Genomic DNA, 21137 nt, shown 5'->3' with positions numbered 1-21137 from the left:
TTGGTACTATCCTTTTTGGTAATTTGGTACTTAAAAGTACTTTTTAGAAAGATCTGCCAAACACAATTTGTTTACCAAATGTTGCAAAAAGTACTTCTTAAATGAATTGGCCAAACATAAACTATTTTTTTTTTAAAGTACTTTTGGATAAAGTACTTCTGAAAAAAGTACTTTTCAAAATAAGTAGTTTTTGGTAGTTTGGCCAAACGGGCTCTTAGAATTAGTTTTTATAAGTGCTTTTCAAATTAATTAGCCAAACACGAACTGCTTCGCACCAAAAATACTTTTAAAAAATCTTTTGAGAAAAACACTCCTCAAAATAAGCCGATTTTTGCAGAATAAACTGATTTTTGCAGCTTGGCCAAACAGGCTATAAGCTTCACGTCCCATGATGTTTGCTTGCTCGGGACCTTGTATAACTTGGTTGACAACAATAAATTTTGTTTCTTATTCATGTCGCCAACCCTAACTCGCTTGGAACTGAGGCCTAGTTGTTGTTATACTAAATTTTTTTAAAATTGGATGATGGACAATAATACCAATGTCTGTTCCCTACATAATAGCAATTTAGCAAATTTGACCTTAACCAACGACGAAGTCATGAAGCTATAACTTCTATTATAGTTCATTTACATACAGAAAAATGCTCCATAATACCTGAGATGAAGAAGAAAACATGTTTTGCATAGTACAGTAACCTTCAACATTAGCATATCTTAGCAGCAACTTACTCTTTTGCCTCCCAAGATTTGAATTCAATACCATAAGAGAAAGAACTATGATTCCTTTTATGAACAATTAGCATGTTACAATAAATACAATCTCCTTACAATAAGACGAAATCCCTATTCAGATATCTCCTCGTGCACGGTCCTTCCCAGCTTTTAGCGGAGGGCTTATCATACTCATGGATTACGCGACTGCATTCAGAATAACTCGAGAATGCTGGTTTGCTTCCTCATTCTATCTCTTGTTCAAGAAGGTGCTGTACAATTTCACCATCCGGCATGGATGGTGAAAGATATTGACATTTTGCAGCAAAATTTTTATCAAAACGAAAGACAGAAACTTCAACCACGATTAGTGGGATCCACACTGCAACCCAAACATCATCCCATGCTCGCTTACACTACCTGCAGATAATCGTCTCATTTTTTGCCATAGCCTCCTGGTTTTTCCTGTTCTGAAAGGACCTGAGCTTGAGTACCTCCTAAATGGACTGGAATCTTTCTTTCCAAATCTTGCTAATGGACTCAGTAAATCGGACATTGAGAGTCCCCTCTCAACATCCAGCTCACTGTCGGAGTTAGACACGGGGGATCGAGGGTTCATCAACAATTGGCCCGAAGCTGTACTCATCCTAGCGTCCATGTCAATAGACAGATCATCTCGGCTACAACTTCGAGACACGAATTCTTTTGTCTGTTCACCTTCGCTACACACCAACTTCAAAGCCTGGACGACCTCACCCATGAAAGGCCTGTGCGATACCTCTGGTTGAACACACATTGAAGCAATAGCAGCTACTTTTACAATGTCATCAGAAGGGAAATCAGGCCCCAAAGTAGAGTCCACAATCAACTCCAGACCTTCTTCACTCGTTAGGAGTGGGCGTGCCCAAGCCACTAAATTCTCTTGACCAGGTGGTTGGGACATATCCACCGGCTTTCTTCCGGTTAGCAGCTCAAGTAGGACAACCCCATAGCTGTAAACATCACTCTTTACAAGGAGATGCCCCGTCATAGCATATTCTGGAGCTACATACCTGGTATAATAACAAAGTCAGAAATGTACATCTGAAGAATCAATTGTTAGCACAGATGGTAGAGGTTTACTTATAGTCAAATTTCAATGTCATCGACTGTGTATTAACCCATACTCAGGGAATATAACAAATAAGGCATTTAAAATAATTATACTCCAGGCAAGCAACAAAGAATGGCGAGACGGCTGGCCTAATGAAAATAAGAATTTAAGTCAGCGATGAATATTTACCCAAAAGTTCCCATGACTCGAGTGGATATGTGTCTGTTTTCTTCATCTAATGCAGCTCTAGCCAAACCAAAATCAGACACTTTTGGGGTGAAATCATGTTCCAGTAAGATGTTACTAGATTTAAAATCCCTATGTATGACACGGGGACTGGAATCTTCATGCAAATAGGCCAGGCCTCGGGCAGCACCAAGTGCTATTTTCATTCGGGCATGCCAATCAAGTGGAGAAATTTCCTTGTCAACACCTGAAAGACAGATTTAGCCAGTCTGAAATCTAAATACTACATGGCTTCACCCAAAAAGTTAGGAGGGGCCCAAATTGAATATTACCGTGAAGGTGAGATTCTACGCTGCCATTTGGCATGAGCTCATAAACTAAACAGCGACTGCGTTCCTCAATACATATGCCTATCAACTTGACCAAGTTCCTATGATGGAGGCGGCTCAGCATCTCTACTTCAGCCAAAAATTCACGACCACCCTGCTGATCGTCTCTCTTGAGGATTTTCACAGCCACTTTCGTTCCATCATCAAGCACACCACTATAAACACGACCAAATCCCCCTTCACCTAGTACTCTTGCTTCATTGAAGTTGTCAGTTGCTCTCTCAATTTCACTTGAACTGAATGTTCTAGCTGAACCAGTATAAGCAGCAAAGCTAGAACTAAAGGATAATGAAGGAGAGTTTGGCCTGCTCCCAATCATGGAGGCTGCAATCCCTACAGTATGCATAAAGATTAGAAACTAATTCTGTAGGTCTTTATTACACGAGAATCATGAGAACCACAAATTTGACCACATTTTAAATGCATGTTAACTACTCAATTGATGTGCTTGGTTCACACGATAAAATTGTGAAGCTTAAAGGTTCCCTAAGGCATCCCATTAAGAGTTGACACTTCAAGATATTCCAGTCAAAAGACATTGGATGATTCACCATATTATCATTAAGAATTAACCAGTTAACTTGTTCTATATGCCATTTCATATATTTGGACATTCATTCCATTGTATGCTCAGGATAAGAAGTAAAAGAAACTGCATTGAGCAACACATAGCATATTCAAAACTACAACATGATTTTAATTTCCCCTAATATAGTATTTACCTGGAATGCTACAAAGGCATGATGATAAGGGAGGTTAGACTTCTGAATTTCACTGTTTGAATTTCTTTTTCGGCACGAATTAAGAGAACTTATGACAGAGGATAAGAACACTAGGCAAACCAGATTGCACTATATCATATACATGTAAAGAGAAGAATTTAACCTGATGACTTTGCAAGGGACGGTAATGTAGTTGGTGGAGTTGGGTCTGACTGACATCCGCGATCTCTATGTCTGAAAAGCAAAACCCATGCCACGGCACAGCATAAAATAACTGCGACAGAGGCTGACAATACAATTACTGCTATGACACTCCGATTTGGCCCACTTTTGTGCCGTTGCCCGCTCACATCAACTCCAAGAGGCTGTATGGTCCTTCCGTTATTATCACCAGGATATGGTCGGCTACCTATGGTATCAATGTCTGAAGCTGCTGAAGGAGGGGAGGGAGGAAGACCTGTACATATAACAATTCTATTCAAGTACTCAGGACATAGCAAGTTACATCAAGATGACATGATTGCATTAGGGATGATTACGATACCTGGATATTGCACATACAATACATCATAATCACCAAAGAGTGAAGCTTTTATAAGAACTTGTTTGTGCCAGAATCTTTGAGATGTCAGAAATGCTGTAGTGTTATCAAATTTTTCTCCAAGGGGTACCAAATCAATAAGGACAATGGTCTTTTCTGGATACTGGCTGGCTGAATTTGCTCCCATAATACGGACTTGACTTGGATCTATAAATACACCAACAGCGATTTCTGTAGCCAGCTCCGAAACCAAAGGGAAGAAGGTGTAGAGTGCTACACTAAGGCGTAGTCCAACTCGCATGGGCAAGACACAAACACAAGGTGTTTTTGGTGGACCATTTGTGAAAGGCTCCGCGCAAGCCAATGATGCGCAATCTGCAACATCAACATCATGGTTTGAAATCGTTAGTGGGGCAAAACCTGGCAACTTGTGCATAAAAGATCTATATCATTTAGAGGAGATATCTGAGACAGATAACAGTTACCTTCGTTAGGAGGTGGCGGTGGTAGTGCTTGAAATGGATGCGGTATCTTTGGATGCCTTGATGAAGACCCAAGGGGAGGGGAAAGAAATGGCTCTTGCAATGGCAAAGATGATATAGAGATAAGCATCAACTATGCATAGGAGAAAAATATAATGTAAGGTTTATGCCTTGATTATGGATTGCATGAAAAGGAAAAATATGACATACTCTTACTTTTAGTTGGTCTAGATGAAGCATCCGGAGAGGGTGCTATTGCAGGAGAATCATGGCTTTCTGGAGATGTTAAAGGCGCAAGAAGTGGTGGGACCGATGATCCTGTAAAGTAGGAATTATCAGAATCATATTTTTTTTTTCTTTTGCAACTCCTTAGAGAGGCACATGGGTAGCTAACTGAGGATGACTAGAATGATCACAAACCTGCAGTTAACGGTGAATGAGATTGGTGCCTAAGGTTAGTCTTTGGATATGATTTTGCGTGAAACGAAGGAGATGGAGGTATCAATGGACCTTCATTAATTATTGACCGAATTTTTGTCAGTGGCATATATCAGAATGAGGATATCAACCGACATATTTCTCAGGTAAGATACAGAACCTTGTTCAGTTGAAAGATGAGGATGAACTTCATAAGATGACGGAGTGATTGCTGTCATGTTATCTTTTAGGCGGTGATCCCTCTGAAATGAGGTTGAAGGTGCAGATAAAGGAGGATATAATCTTTCCTTGGGGGGAGAATTAAAGAATTTATGAGGAGCATTAGTAGAGGATCCCATGGCTTTGTGTTCAGTAGGAGCTACAAGAGGAGAAGAAATCCTTCAGTGACATAATTGGCCATTTCTCGTCATTGCTGACAATAAGAAAAAGAAAGCAGAAAAATATGCACATACCTTTTGCTGGATGCTGACTGATAATCCCATTAGGAGGTGCAGCAGCTGGAGCACTTGCTCTTTTGTGGTGGATGCTTGGCCACAGAGTTGATACAGGGGATATCTCATGCTTACCTACAGTAATAACACCGACTCATATTAACTATGCTGTCAATGCTACTTTGAGAACAAGTAGCTATTTAACAGAAAATGGGAAAAAAAACAAAACACATTCTTATGTTTTTCTGCAGGTAAGGACAATCCAGAAAGAGGAGCAGTGACGGTTTCAACTACAAACACATTCAATAAGCATCAGTTCATTTTTCTTCGCCTAGTTCTATATTGACAATCATTAGCGATTTGGAAGCAAGCAAAATTCTAGTTAAGATTCTCATGTGCATCTGGTTTTTTACTCAAGGAGGTTATTACTTGAGGTACAGTTGCCAACAATATGTGTTGATTGCATCAAGCCACAAACTATTTGGTTGGAATATGAAGAGTACATGTGCATCAGCAACACTAGCAAGCACTGAATACATGTTCCAAATGTCACCTGGGGAACTGGATGGAGGTTTTAGAGGAATTCTTGGATGGCTGGGTGGTGAATTGTTAGGTAACTTCCTTGGTGGTGGTGCAACTATCGCTGCAAATTCATGGCATGGATGATCACATCTTGCTTACCAACAATTTATTTAAGATGAATATCACACAATAAATATAAGAGGGTAAGTATACCTGGTGGAATGGATGGTGAGACTTCTGGATTGTTTGGGCGAACGGGCAGCGGTTTCTGTGGCTTTCCCCTTGGAGAAGGCGCATTAAGGACTGAATGCAATGAGAGAAGGCTCAATCATGTAAGCCTTTATGCCTTCATGATTACATTTAATTTACTCTTTATTTTGCTTACATACCCCCTTTGTTCCATTTTATATGACACACTTCCTTTCTTCGTTTGTTCGCAAAAGAATGACACATTTCTATATTAAGAGACTCTTTACCTTTGAACTTCCCGTTTTACCCTTAGTGACTTGGTCCTATAGTCATAGAAATGTCATTACATGTATAAGACCACAAATTCTAAGGCTACTCTTGGTATGAGTCAAAAGTCTTTCCTTCCTTTCTTTCTTAAACTCCATGTCCATTCAAACACCACAATATAAAATGAAACAGAGGGAACACTAGATAAATATAGCAAGAATACCTGGTGGAACAGATGGTGAGACTTCTGGAATGATTGGGTGGGTGGGCAGTGGATTTTCTGGATTTCCCCTTGGAGCAGGCGCATTCAGGACTGAGTTAAATAGCAGCAACACAAAATAATGTAAAAAATTTAATGGCATCCATGATCAACTCTAATTTACTGAAAACTCTATTCTAACAGGATTGTCACAATTTTGTCTAGAAAAAAGGCAAGGATACCTGGTGGAATGGATGGTGAAACTTCTGGATTTCTTGGGATGGTGGGCAGTGAATTGTGCGGCTTTCCCCGTGGAGCTGGCATGTTAACGACTAAATTCAACGAAAGAAAGCAAAATAATGTAACAATCATTTTCTATCTTAATATACTGTGTCAAAACCAAAATTCTCATCGGCCAAAATTACCCGGGGCAATTGAGGAGAGAGGACTCTCTGGTGCCCTGCTCTCACTGGGTGGCTTAGATCCAGGTAGCGGTGGAGCTTTAGTTGGTGCATCTTCTGGTGAATTCCTTCCAGGTGACGAGACTGGTGCTGCTCTCCATAAAAAAGAATATTCAAGTAAAACAGAAATCAAGTCATGTCAATAGTATGACCACAGTCAGCCGCATACCTGGAGCTTCTGGCACAGAAACAGGCTGCTCAGCATGTTGACGCTCTCTCTTAGGAGCACTTGGTGGAAGAACTGGAGCAGGACCATTCCACTTAATCGGAGGAGGAGGAAGAGCTGGTAGAGAAGCGGCTGGTGGCGGAGCTGAAGAGATTGCGGGTGGGGCTGAACTGGGAGGTGGCAATAATGTAGGAGCGCTTGGTTGCAGAGATGGAGTGAGAGCTTCTTTCGGTTGGGGAACAGGGTTAGACGTCAGCGGTGGAAGCACATTTGCAGGAGGAGAAGACGTCCCTGAGATCAAAACAAACTTAAGATGCATAACATAAAACATTGAATTTGGTAAAAAGATTTGATATCCAAGAATCACGGTCAGACCATTTAGTTCAAATGCAGGAGCAGGTGCATTACTTCTGAATGCCTTCCCATGAGAGACGGAAGAGGGTATTCCTTCTTCAATAGGAGGAATTGAAGAGGAAGCTGACGGAGAGGGGGATAAACTGAAACCTAAAATGATTTTTTTTTTAAATAAGGAAAAAGAATAAAGAAGTTAATAGCAGCAAGTACGCGTGATAAGCAGTTCATCATTACCAGATCTCAGGAAAACTCCTGGATCATGGCAATTGATAAGATTCTCTATTTTCACAAAGCTGAGTGGAAATGACAGCTCAACAACAGATGAAGAGACAGTAACAGAATTATTTCCTTACTTTTCAGCATACAACAACAACAACAACAAACCCAGTGAATTTCCACAAGTGGATTCGGGGAGGGTAGGATGTACGCAGCCTTACCCTTTCAGCAGACAGAGAGATTAACTACAATCATTAAAGATTAGAGTGTATAAAAGGGATGGTGAGGAACGTGGACTGTTTATCAGTTTTTGCAGTGGCCTACATGCAAATAAAATCTAGAAGACAATACATTCCAACAAGATCGCACATCATTCTCCGCCATTGGGGGGAAAAAAACTCCCGTTTGGGATTTGGGGAACAATAGTCATTGCATAATCAAAGTGCAACGAGCTCTACAACTTGATTTAAGCTTCCAGGAAGCTTTAATTGCAATTAAATTATTAGGGCCTCTAAAACCCAAGAAGAATCAGTGAATCAATGGAACAGTTAAAAGTAACTTAGCTCAATCACCTGTATGCAAAAAGCAAGCTTAAGAACCTAAAGGCTAAAACTTTCAGCCTGGCACTGCTAAATTAAAGGGGAAGTTTAGGCCTAACAAGAAGACTACACAAAATTCAGAATGTAAAATTCTCAATTCAGAGGTTCTGATCTAATTCCTTAGAAAATATAATATCTAGGTATTTAATTTTCCAACCAAATCCAGAAATCAACATTACCAAGACTGAACATTTATCTGACCCATTCCTCTAAATTATTTCCTGAGCAAAAAACTCATAAATACACTACAAATTTTGTCAAGATAAAGAATTTGGTACATGCATGAATCTATACTCAAATCAAGAACTACATAAAAGGAAGAATTACCTGCAGATCCCTGAAGAACCAAAGAAAAGACACAGACTTTCAGCACCAAGCAAAGAAGTTGCAGCCTCACCCCACCCATCCCATATACTAACTAATGAAAGTACAAAATCAGAACATAAAGGAGAAAAATATGATAAAAAAAATTGGAACTTTTAGATAAACTTGAAGCAATAACAAGAAGGGGACGTTATAATTAGATTAAAGGAGGAAAATTGAGAAACAAGCAATGAAGAGGGAGATTATTGAAACGGCCAAAGATGGGTTTGGTGATATGAACAAAAGAAGTAAGAAAAGCAATCAGCTTTGTCTTAGAGCATAACAAGCTCTGTTTTTGGCACAAGTTTGAGATTAGCATACTATACACAGGCGTTTCTGCTACCATGTGAGCAATTAAACTACTCTTTTTTTCTATTAAATACCGACCAGCTAAGTTTATGTTTAACTAGAAACAACACAACAAACACTCTTTGCTGTAACAACTAACAGCCACCTTTTAACAGACGCACCAATACAAAGGACAGAGAACTGTGATGCCTAATTTTACATCATATTATTATATTGTGCTCGAAGGTAGCTTTGGCATACAACAACAACAACACAATAATCCCACAAGTGGGGTCTTGGGAGCATAATATATGCGCAAACCTTACCCCTATTCCGAAGGTAGCTTTGGCATAACCCGTAAAATTGTTATCGTGTGACGAGGAGATCACGAGTTAGAGCCACGAAAATAAAATCTTACAGAGTAAGGAATATACAATAGATCTTGTGTTCCGACCCTTCCCAAACCCGGCTCATAGCGGAAGCTTAGCTGCCCTTTATTATTATATTCTGCTCCTTTCTTTATTTTATTGAACACTATAAAAATCACTCTTTGTTCTTTTCGAAAATACACTTACCTAGAAGAATTTAAGTGAGAGATTGTCCAAAAAAACGTTTCTTTTTTTATTGCAAGTGGAAACTAGTACTAATATATTATTATTTTATTGGGGTGTAAATAGGAGAAAGCACAAAATGGCTGGCTACATGTGTTAGACTCATAGGCACAAAATTAAGTTTAAGTTGTATATATTGTTAGTACAAGAAATTTTTACTCTATTCCATATTATAACTTGTTATAGCATGTAACATGTCTTATTTTAGATTACAAATCACATATTTTAAGAAAGCTTATAGAGTAAATATATTTTGAATAGTCTTCTAAAATAGATAACTCTTAAAAATTTACATATCACATTTTCTATGTAATCAATCTATTTAAGTGTAAATATTAACTTGTGACTAAATTTTAAATGATCTAATTATATACTACATATTATTTTAGGATGATATAAAAGATACATTCTGAATTGAGAATGAACCAACTTTTGAAATTATTATTTGGGTTGTTGACTCATTTTACTTGAATCCTGAATTTAGGTAATTGATGTTGACCATAAGAGAAGTGGGATTTGTGAGTTGGGGTGTGTGGTGTGGGCATGTGTCAACTGCAATTTGACACCTCATCGTCTTGTACTTTTTCATTTTAATTAACCAACTATATTAATGGACCCTCCCCTAAGGTACATCTAAAGTGACTACTGGGTTTCATTCTGTCAATTTTGGCTTTTATTTTATTTTTCCACCTACAATTTTCACTTTTTGACATGGTTATAACTTAATCGTTGTTAAACAATAAATAAAAGTTTATATAAAAAATATATATTGTTTATTCATTTATTTTGGAAACTCCGATTAGAATAAATAAAAATCATGGCCACTAGTGGATGTCCATTTAAGGAGCTAAATAAAGCATGGCCAAGCAATTAGTCAAAGCAAGAGGCCAACAAATAAATGTGATTTTGCTTTGACTTACATTGTGTTATACTTTAGTGAGTTTTCAATTAAGGCCATTTTTGTCTTTTCAACGTGATATTAAAATTGGCGTTTAAAATCATTCCCATAATTGTAGTGTAACAGCAGAGAAAGATATTGCCAATATTGGGAGGGCCATCTAATTTGAAGGCATTTTCATGAAAAACATTAATTGTATTACTTTGTTGGAATTTTTTTTTTTAAAATTCTTCCTATATTTTTTTGAATGTGAGCCTTGGAGCAACGGTCAAGTTGTTTTCGTGTGATCTATAGGTGACGAGTTCGAACTGGAAAATCATGGTAGGCTGTCTGCATCGCACCCTCTTGGAGTGCGGTTCTTCCTGCGTAAACGCGGAATGCTTTGTGCACCAGACTGCTCTCTTTCTATATATTCCTCTTAAATTATTTTTTCGGAAATCGTAATTTATTATATTCATATCTTCAATTATTTCTTAGGAATATGTGATAAGTAATACACTGCCAAAGCAAATTAGTTGGCACGCTTTGCTAAATTTATTAGAAGAAAAAAAATTGTAAATAATTTCACTTGATTTGAATCTTTTGATCATTGAAGCATAACTTGCTAACAAGACTAATGTCCCATCGAATCAGAAAATGCTCTAATACAGTAATTTGCATTAAAAGATGTGTTTGATACGAAAAAACTAATTTCATAAAAAAATATGTTTCAGTTGAATACATGATTTTCAACTATTTTTAGTGTTTAATTGTTGATTGAAAAATATTGGGAAAAAAATTTCTTTAGTAAATGTTAATATAATTGCACTGCGAGAAAATTCGTTTTTGGATAATTTATACTTCTTAAATTTCAAACGAACATGATGACTACAAAAAAATATCACAAGAAAACTAGAACTCAATGTCTATATAACCAATCGAGGCTCATTTTATAGCTTAATACTAGTTTATTTATTTATTTGTTTGTTTTCTTAAAAGCACCGTCTTTTTTTTTTTTTTTTTACCTAAATTATTACGTGGTCCACGATAAAATAATCGTGTAGAACGAGGTCCAAGATTAGATTTAAACAAAAGTGTCCAAAAGCTAATTATTTCTTCTTTTAGGGATTTCTTTTATAGCTTCTAGCTCATAAAGTGACTTTAAAATGTGTATTAGTAATTGAACAAGGAGCCTCTAAAGGTGTGATTGACTTTGATTAAAAAAGCATCACAAGATTATGTGGGTCTTAAATATTATCAGTACCTTGAAAAGTTGAATAACTATCTTCCCACTTTTCTATGTAATGTATGTAACTTGTAATTTATTAATTAAAAAGTGTAGTTCGTATATAAAATATTTCGTATTCATGCAGAGTTCGGGGAAAAATCGCACTCCAAAAGATGTGATATAAACAACATATCCTAATACAAGTATTAGTGGCTGCTTTCAAACCCGTGACCTATAACTCTAAACTCTAAACAATGAGTATTGAATACTAGGGATATTTGGTTAGTCTTTAATTAACATATTGAAGCTCTGCCAACTTTTAAAATTTAATTAAACCAATTTGTGAGCTTCAAAACCAAGAAACCACTTAAACTCTGGCACCTTACATGATAAGGTTGGCATACTTTGAAATCAAACCTAATCTTTTACTTCATAGTTATTATATTTGGTTCAAAGTGGGAGTGAACCAAAAGTTTAATAGGCCAAACAACCTAGCTAGCGTTTGGTCATAGATTTCAAATTTGTTTTGAAAAATCTGATTTGGGTAAAGTTTGTTTTGAAAATGAAAATGTGTTTGGACATACGTTTTCAAAACATATTATCCAACTTTATTTTGGAAAAACATGTATATAATTCCCAAGTTTTGGGATTTTGGCCCAAAATCAGCAATTGGGGTGATTTTGAGGTTTGGGATTTGGGATTTTGTCAAAATGTGCGCAAAATTTATGGTCAAACATGAGTTTTAAAAATAAATCCCAAATTTATTTTGGCAAAACTCATGGCCAAACGGGGCCTTAGTTTTGCCTACATGCACATTTTATTATTTAATAGAAAAACCGAGACATATACTAAACTTATAATATTGTTGGCCTTTTCCTCTCATTGAAGAAAAATGTTATTAAAAAAGAAATGGATGTTGGTATCTAGGCTATAATTTTTCGTTTCATCAAGAAACTAAAATTATTAAGAATTGGAAAAAACTATCAAGAATTAGAAAGATAATTTTTTGTAAGGCGTATTTGGGTTAGACATCCGAAAGGCCAAAGATATACGTTATCCAAAAAAAAAAAAATCTAAGTAATTGAAAAATTAATCAAGATTACATTTGATAAGATGAATTAATTAATTAATTTGCCACACATTTTTCTCCTTAGATTTACTAGTGCAGTTATTCTAGAAGGACAACAAAAAGATGATACGATGTCTTTGTTTTTTACCTTAGAATGCAAAATTGAGCGAAGTGTAGAGTCCCTGTCCGAACACTTTTGGAATTAAGGTGGTTGGCATTTGAATTTTCAAACCTCCTCTCTCTTCTCTTTTCTCTTTTCCAAGAAACTATCAACATCTTTAAATATATACGTAGTTATATTTAATGGAGTATATATATATATATATATATATATATATATATATAAACTATTTAGAAGATAAATACAAATTTTGAATTAAAGCTATCAAATATAGCCCGTAACCAGAATTTTAACTCCGCTCCTGAACAAGTCCACACTGCAAAGCTTACAATAGTTTCCTGATGTACACGTTGTCTCTTATTTGGAGCTCTCCCCCCCCCCCCTCCACCCCCTCCAAAAAACAAATTTTTTTTTGGGTAGGATGGGTGGATAGGTTGTTTTATTTCTCACATGTATTTACTCCTTTGTTCTTAACATATCTGTTGGAAATCCACAATGTGTTAGGTTTAAAAGAAACAAAAAATTGTCTTTGGTAATCACCGCCATATAATTACTACTCATGTGATGCCTGCTCCACCGTGGTGCAATTAGCGAATTAATGATGGTTTATAAACATATGTCTCATCAACAATTTTACATACTTAATGATGGGTTTTTTTAGACAATCCCATGGCCTAGCTAGCTAGGTTGGTGACTTCTGGAGAGGCGTCCACTTAAAGTCGGTCCAAGTGATCGGACCGATCGCCCGCTTAAGGCCGATTCAAGTGACCGAAACTACATCATAATTTGGGATGTCACCGGATATACTTTTGTTGTAATGTGATTTTTAAGAATGATATTTTCTCTCCTTAATTACCCTCTAATCTTCAACATGAACGGTTGATGTTAGTACATTTTAATATTAAATATAATATTAAAGTGTATTATTTCTTGTGAGATAGTGACTATAAATTGATAAGAAAGTGGTCATTACTTTGGTGTAACTCATGAAACCACTAATGCCATGATCTATCAATAATTACCCACTAAAGATAAAATTTTGTAACCACCAATCATGTTCAACTTATTCTCTACAAAAAAGAATATTATTTTGTTGAAGGAAGGTGTTCATTTTGGTGGAGCTTTGGACTCAACAACTTGTCCAGAGTTTGTTCGAGTCATATGACGTTGTCAGACTGTTATATCTTGGAGGGGACAAGTCAAGACTATTACTGCTGTACCGGTGAAGATGCTACTGCAGTGGGCTTGAATCTCTTTAAAAAGAGCGAGATATCCGTGCCTCAGTCTGAAAAAATATTATTTATTTTTCTTCATCTTATTTTTCAACTGTAATTACTTGTAATTTCACCAATAGGAACAATTTAGCCAGGCAAGTTTAGATGTCACACTTGAAAGATAATATTAAAAGGAAAAAGCAAAAATGAACAATGAGTTTCCAGATAAGGAGGATGTAAAGACCATCATTTCATTTCAAGGGTATTTGCTGTTGCTTTTTATCAACCATGTGAGAGCATGCATATATGCTTGTAGATATCACTCTTTATTTTAGAAAGGAAAAAAAAAGACTAAACTTTAAAATGTAGTAATTTCTTTTCCTGCTTTCTTAAGGCTGCAATGAGGTAAATGGATCTGTTCTTTATAAAATCAACAATATTATTCGTTCTTCTTCAATATTCTTCAAAACCTCATTGTCAAGGAACCTTTTGTCAGACGTATCATTTAATTTCTGTTTGAAGCAACCTATGGTCTTCCTATCATATTTCGGTGCATTTGTAGCTATTTTCTATTAAAAAAAAAAGAAAATCGCATAAGTTGTTTATGCTTTTTATTTAAACTCTATACATATCCAATGACGATTCTATTCTATATATATTAAAAAAGGAAAAAAAAAACTTACATGCACCTAGCCAGTGTTTACCCTAAATCTCACATGAAATTGAAGTAATGAATTAAGTGTCCATGCATATCAAGTAAGCATAGTTAAGTTATAAAAGAGTGCATACAAGAAATACATGTTAGATATTTATTGCTTGTATGTAAACAAGATGGTGAAGAATTCATTTAAATAAGGACCAATACAATGGTCAATTAGGTTTCTGTAGCAATTTAGTCCTCCATCCTATTTTATGTAACGGTGTTTAATCGGGTACGGAGTTTTCTTTTTAAAAATAATAATTAACAGTTGTAATACAACTATAATTGTATGACTATAAATTGTAAATTATTATTTTAAATAAAGTAAGAATATTAGTTTTTAGTATAGAAGTTTTTGATCAACCACATTGTATATGGTTAAAATCGGGTTCGTCCAATGTATGACCGGCCGAGGCTGAGACGTCACCAGGTCAGAGCTCGAGCCCGGGTTATATCGAACCAAGGCATGAAGTTAAATCGTTGAGCTCGTGACTCCAGGACCGAACAAGATCGAGGAGACTTTGTCGAGGCAAATAACGGAAGGCCGAAATATTCGGAATCAGTTGGAGATCACGGCGGAAATCTCGGCACTTATCAAGGAGAGACCGATTAATTAGCAAATCGTGAGATTGGTTACCTTTTATATAATTGTATCAAGAATAGGATTCCTATACTATATAAAAGGGAGGATTGATCATTTGTAAAGGATACTGTAACACGCACAAATAAAGCAATATACTGATCAATTCTAGTTCTTACCATCTTGTTGCTCTGTTCTAACGTTAGTTGAGTCATTTCTTGGCTGTTCAATTTGTGTGGTTTGTATTTATTTTCTTAACATCAATTTCAATATTAATCTATTTTCTTAATTTCAAGTCATATCACATATCCTTAAAACCGCGTATAAATTTAATTATTATTCGATTTTGAGGGTAAACAGTTTGGTACCCACCGTGGGGCTAAGGATAATAGTGATTACGTGGTATAAACTTTCATAACACACACTATTTTACACTTGCTCTTTGAAGTATCTTTGATTCCAGGACCAAAATGTCGAATTCTCAGTCAGCACCCCTACACATTGACAATGATTTCGGCCACTACATGAAAATGATAACATAGCACCAGGGAACGACATACCCCCGGTTGGCCTCGATGGAGTTTCGGTTGTCGATCCAATCGATGTCAGCTCACATGTAGCCATTAACGCAAATTTGGTCGTCGATCCCGAGGCCAGCATCCGTGGGGATGTTCGATCAGCCGCTCAAAGCACACATGGCAGCGAAGATGGCGGGATCAGCCTGCGGGTGATCTTCGAAATGTTGTCGGCTCAACATGCAGTGATAGACTAGCTCCAAAACCAGAATCACCCACCGAGTATGATCAAGCCCGAGCCATCCCAGGAATTTGTCCATAGGGTCGAATCGGTTTCAAGGAAATCAAACGAGAAAGAATCGGAAACCAATCCTGAATCATGAAGATGCTCGAAGAACTGACAAAACAAATTGAGTCAAGGGAAATGAAGATCGAGGTAAACAACAAGAAGGTGGAAACTTACAAATTCAAGGTCGATCAAATCCCTCGGGCACCGCCGATATTGAAGGGAATGGACTCCAAAAAGTTCGTTCAAAAACCTTTCCCCTTGAGCGTGTCTCCCAAGCCGATCCCCAAGAAGTTCCGCATGCCCGAGATTTCTAAATATAATGGAACAACCGATCCAAACGAGCATGTCACCTCTTATACATATGTTATCAAAGGGAATGATCTAGGGGATGACGAGATCGAATCTGTCTTGCTAAAGAAATTCGGAGAGACCCTGTCAAAGGGAGCTATGATATGGTCCCATAATTTATCACCTGATTTTATTGACTCATTTGCTATGGTTGTAGATTCTTTCATAAAGGAACACGCCGAGGCCATCAAGATTGAAACCAGGAAGTCAGACCTTTTCAAGGTAAGGCAGAAGGACAATGAAATGCTCAAGAAATTCGTGTCTCGATTCCAAATGGAATGGATGGACCTGCCACCGGTCGCTGATGATTGGGTCGTTCAATCTTTCACCCAAGGACTCAATGTTCGAAGCTCGGTGTCTTCGCAGCAGTTGAAGTGGAATCTGATAGAATACCTAGTTGTCACTTGGGATGATGTACATAATCAGTACCAATCGAAGATAAAGGTCGAGGAAGATCAATTTAGGGCTCCTTCCGGGTTCGTTTATCCTATCAGACCCGTCAATAGAATCAAAAGGGATATTGACTGAGAACCAAGGTTGAATAGAGAGAGATACCAACCATATAATGGAGATCATAGGAGCAGCGGATCTGGGCGAAATTCTGTACAAAATGAAAGGAGAAGTGATCGAGGCGAGAGCTCTCGAGGGCTCATGAGCAAGAACGGCTTCGACAGGCCTATCGCACCTAAAGAAGCACCATGATTATCAGAATACAACTTTAATATTGATGCAACTGCCATCGTATCGGCTATCGAACGCATCAAAGATACCAAATGGTCTCGACCTTTACAATCCGATCCATTCCAAAGAGATCCCAACCAAATGTGCAAATATCATGGCACTCATGGCCACAGAACGAAGGATTGTCGACAGTTGAGAGAAGAAGTAGCTCGGTTATTCAACAACGGGCACCTTCGAGAATTTTTGAGCGACCGAGCCAAGAATTACTTTAGAAGCAGGGACTCTAACAAACAGACCGAACTAGAAGAACCTTAACATGTTATCAACATAATCATCGGTGGAGTCGATGTCCCTCAAGGACCGATGTTAAAACGCACCAAAGTGTCCATCACAAGGGGAAAACTGACTCGAGATTACATATCAAAAGGAACTTTATCTTTCAACGATGAGGATTCAGAAGGAATCATGCAAACCCATAATGATGCACTGGTAATATCTACACTCATGAATAAAACTCGAGTTAAAGGAGTGTTAACTGATCCAGGTAGTTCAGCCAACATCATTTGATGAAGGGTCGTAGAGCAACTTGGCCTTCAGGACCAAATCGTGCTTGCGGCGGAGTGCTAAACAGATTCAACATGTCTTGCGAAACTACTAAGGAAGAAATAAAGTTACCGGTAAACGTAGCCGGAACCACCTAGGAAACCAAGTTTTATGTGATCGAAGGGGACATAAGGTACAACGCCCTATTCGGGAGACCATGGATACACACACATGAGGGTTTTTCCCTCGACCCTTCACCAGGTATTAAAATTCCCAACACCAGAAGGGATTAAAACGATCTACGGGGAGCAACCCGCCGCAAAGGAGATGTTTGCTGTTGGTGAAGTAATTCCGATATCAACACTCTCATAGACAAAGGATCCAGGTTCGAAAGCGCAACATGAATCCAAATAGCAATCATTGATGTCGGCCTCGACCCAATCAGACAAGTAGGGGGCTAACGAAGATGGTGATTACGAGGTTCCTCGATCCTTTATATCCCCCGATGATTCCGACGCTACCAAATCAACAGTTGAAGAGTTGGAGCATGTCATACTGATCAAACATCTACCCGATCAGAAGGTATACCTGGGCACAAGGTTAATTTCCAAGCTCAGGAAAAAACTTATGCAATTTCTTATAGCTAATTGGGTTGTTTTGCTTGGTTCCAACTCGACATGACAGGGATCCCACCAGAGATCACTACTCATAAGCTAAGTCTGGACTCGAAATTCCATTCGATCAAGCAGAAAAGAGACCCCAGTTTGAGATCAAGAATGCTTTCATCAAGGACGAGGTAACTAACTCCTTCAAATAGCTAGGTTCCATCCGGGAGGTCAAATACCTGGAATAGTTAGGAAACTTAGTTAGTAGTACCTAAAAAAGGGAATAAACTGAGAATGTGTATGGATTATAAAGATTTAAATAAGGCATGCCTCAAAGACTCTTTCCCTTTGCCTAACATCGATTGCAAGATCGATGCCACGGCCGGCCATAAGATCCTTAGTTTTCTTGATGCCTACTCCGGGTACAACCAAATACGGATGAACCAGGATGATCAAGAAAAGACCTACTTCATCTCTAAGTATGGCACATGCTGCTATAACGTAATGCCATTTGGATTAAAAAATATCGGTGCCACTTACCAACTCCTAGTAAATCGAATGTTCGAAGAACAAATAGGGAAATCCATGGAAGTTTATATTGACGATATGTTAGTTAAGTCCCTACAAGCAGAGGTCCATTTAAAAGAATTTGCAGGAAACCTTCAGTATATTGAAGAAGTACAACATGACGTTGCATCCAAAAAATGCGCGTTCAGAGTCGGATCAGGTAAATTTCTCGGATTCATGGTATCCAACAGAGGAATCGAGATCAACCTTGACAAGATCAAAGCTATCGAGGATATCATAGTAGTGGATAATGTGAAGGCCGTACAAAGTCTAACCAGGCACATTGCCGCCTTGGGGCGATTCGTGAAGGATGAATGGTAAATGAAACTAAGAAAATGAGTTTCATTGAAGGTTGTCGATTTGGGATAAAATACGGTCCGGGCCATAATACTTAGTATTTGTGGACTAGTACCATACAAGGTACCCCATGACCATGATAGTAGGGTACATAAAGTGTATTAAAAATGAGTAGTAATTTAAGTAATTTGAGATAATTCTTAATTATATGGGTAATTGGTTAATTATCGGGTAACGAGACATTACCTAATTAATTAATAAATTAGTGGATAAAGATTTAAAATCCCCACCCCACCCCCCACGTGGCAGCAAGCCACAATTAAGATATATGACTAAGTAGTCATATGAGCTTAGGTGACTACCTAAAGTGAATAAGTCATCAACGTGTAAAACATTCAAAGTTACAAAAAGTTTGGTCTTTTTTAAACAAGTTTGGTTCATTTGGACAGAAAATAACAAAGTAAGAATCATATATCTTTCTTCCTTAGTTAAAAGTACTTCAATAACAAAAGCTAAACTCCATCCGAAAAAGTTTCCAACGAAATTCTTGCAACCAAACAATTCCAACGAGAATTGTTAGGATCGTAGCAACGTAAAATTTTGCGGTTCTAAAGGAGTACGATGCAATCTTTTCCAAGAATATTATACGGATTTTTCTCTAATCTAGGTATGTTAAGGCTATGCCCTCCTTTCTTTTGGCGTGATCTATACGATATAAAAGAAACGAGCAAATGCACAACTTTCATGTATCTTATTATTACATCTTTTGTTCATGGGTCCCAGAAAATACATAGTTGATAAAGTTTATCCGAAAGGTATATTGAGCTTAACATATTTTTATGCATTTCATTCATTTATATATGTACATTGACCCATGATCAGATGGTGTTATATACGCGTGTGTGTGTGTGTGTGTGTGTATATATATATATATATGTATTTATATATATATATATATGTATTTATATGTATATGGGATATGAGAAAATGTTACAGTGTTATATACGCACCACCACCTGATCAGTTGGTATACATGTTTCAGAATTTATAAAGCTATTCAGAATTACGGATGAATTTCTTCATCCCATATTTCATCTATGTCTTTTATGTACTGATTTTCATGCCTTACATACTCAGTACATTATTCGTATTAATGCCCTTTTTTCCGGGGCTTGAGTTTCATGCCCGCAGGTGCAGGTAGACAAGTTGACAGTCCCCCTTCTTAGGATCCTTGATCAGCGAGAATTGGCGTGCTCCACTTGATCTGGAGCCGCTTTTGATTTTGGTATGATATTCTTGTATATATATATAATATGGCTCAGTCCGTCTTTATATAGTTGTATTTTTATTAGAGGTCTGTAGACAGTATGTATAGTTGGATAGTATGTGGCCTTGCCGGCTCGCCATACATATTTCGCACGTGTATGTATATATGTCTTTTGGACAGGTTTCCTCACGTATGCTATTCTAGTGGTTCAGCAGATATTATTCATGTTTATATCTTAGATGCATGTTTAAGGGTGTTCGACAAGTAGGACTCGAACCCGTCGCGATCCATCGGTTTGGGTCGTGACAGAAACTAGATATCCTCACCTAGAAAAATTGGCACTCGCTTTACTAAGTACCTCTAGGAAACTGAAATCATATTTTTAGTGCCATCCTATATGTGTTGTGACAACTTACCCATTATGAAATATAATGCATAAACCTGAACTCTCGGGGCTATTGGCCAAATGAGTCATAGAAATCAGCGGGTACGATATCTAATATCAACCCAGGACAACCATTAAGTCTCAATTTTTGACAAATTTCATGGCCGACTTTACACCGGCCCTAATACATGAAGTCGAAAGAGAGTTGTTGGTTAACTCGGGGACATCTTCGAGAATTTGGACCCTCTTTACAGACAATGCCTCGAACGCAAAGGGGTCTAGACTTGGCATTGTATTGAGCCCACCCACAAGCAATATAGTTAGACAATCCATTAGAACTGTGAAATTGACTAATAACGAGGCTGAATATGAGGTCATGATTGCAGGTCTCAAACTGGACAAAGGCTTGGGGGTGGAGGTGATCGAAGCTAAGTGTGACTCTCTCCTTGTGGTGAACCAAGTTAATGGAACGTTTGAAGTTAGAGAAGAACGAATACAAAGGTACCTAGATAAGTTACATATAACATTAATCGGTTCAAAGAGTGGACTTTGCAGCACGTACCTCGAGATCAAAATAGTGAGGCCGATGCCCTTGCAAACTTAGGGTCGTTGGTCGAAGAC

General features: G+C 37.6%; 1 protein-coding gene across 10 annotated transcripts; it reads right to left on the bottom strand.

The window, feature by feature from the left end:
• Positions 1-628: 628 nt before the first annotated feature.
• Positions 629-8824, bottom strand: LOC107810459 (receptor-like serine/threonine-protein kinase ALE2). Of its 10 annotated transcripts, none has more exons than XM_016635243.2 (18): positions 8296-8823; positions 7175-7303; positions 6803-7090; positions 6598-6723; positions 6415-6504; positions 6197-6286; positions 5731-5820; positions 5549-5638; positions 5017-5130; positions 4725-4922; positions 4547-4636; positions 4343-4444; positions 4130-4222; positions 3648-4019; positions 3267-3560; positions 2325-2714; positions 1996-2239; positions 629-1765 (listed from the first exon to the last, which is right to left on the bottom strand). In XM_016635243.2, exons 1-18 carry the CDS (start codon positions 8372-8374, stop codon positions 1081-1083), a joined length of 3564 nt encoding a protein of 1187 aa, XP_016490729.2. In that variant the 5' UTR covers positions 8375-8823; the 3' UTR covers positions 629-1080. The 10 variants fall into 10 exon arrangements, with proteins under 10 accessions (XP_016490729.2, XP_016490731.2, XP_016490732.2 ...); XM_016635245.2 differs by having other exon boundaries at positions 6415-6489; XM_016635246.2 differs by lacking the exon at positions 5549-5638.
• Between the last annotated feature and the right edge of the window lie 12313 nt (positions 8825-21137).

Source organism: Nicotiana tabacum, chromosome 10, assembly GCF_000715075.1.
Source record: "Nicotiana tabacum cultivar K326 chromosome 10, ASM71507v2, whole genome shotgun sequence".
Taxonomy (NCBI): Eukaryota; Viridiplantae; Streptophyta; class Magnoliopsida; order Solanales; family Solanaceae; genus Nicotiana; species Nicotiana tabacum.
This window is presented reverse-complemented; position numbering and strand designations above follow the sequence as displayed.

Bases quoted from the DNA above. Each gene is read 5' to 3' on its own strand.
- LOC107810459 (XM_016635243.2), bottom strand. From the start codon at position 8,374: ATGGGTGGGGTGAGGCTGCAACTTCTTTGCTTGGTGCTGAAAGTCTGT. The intron at 6,287-6,414 runs GTATCCTTGCCT...TATTTAACTCAG, and splicing joins TTCACCATCCATTCCACCAG to TCCTGAATGCGCCTGCTCCA. The intron at 5,639-5,730 runs GTATACTTACCC...ATGAATTTGCAG, and splicing joins CTCACCATCCATTCCACCAG to CGATAGTTGCACCACCACCA.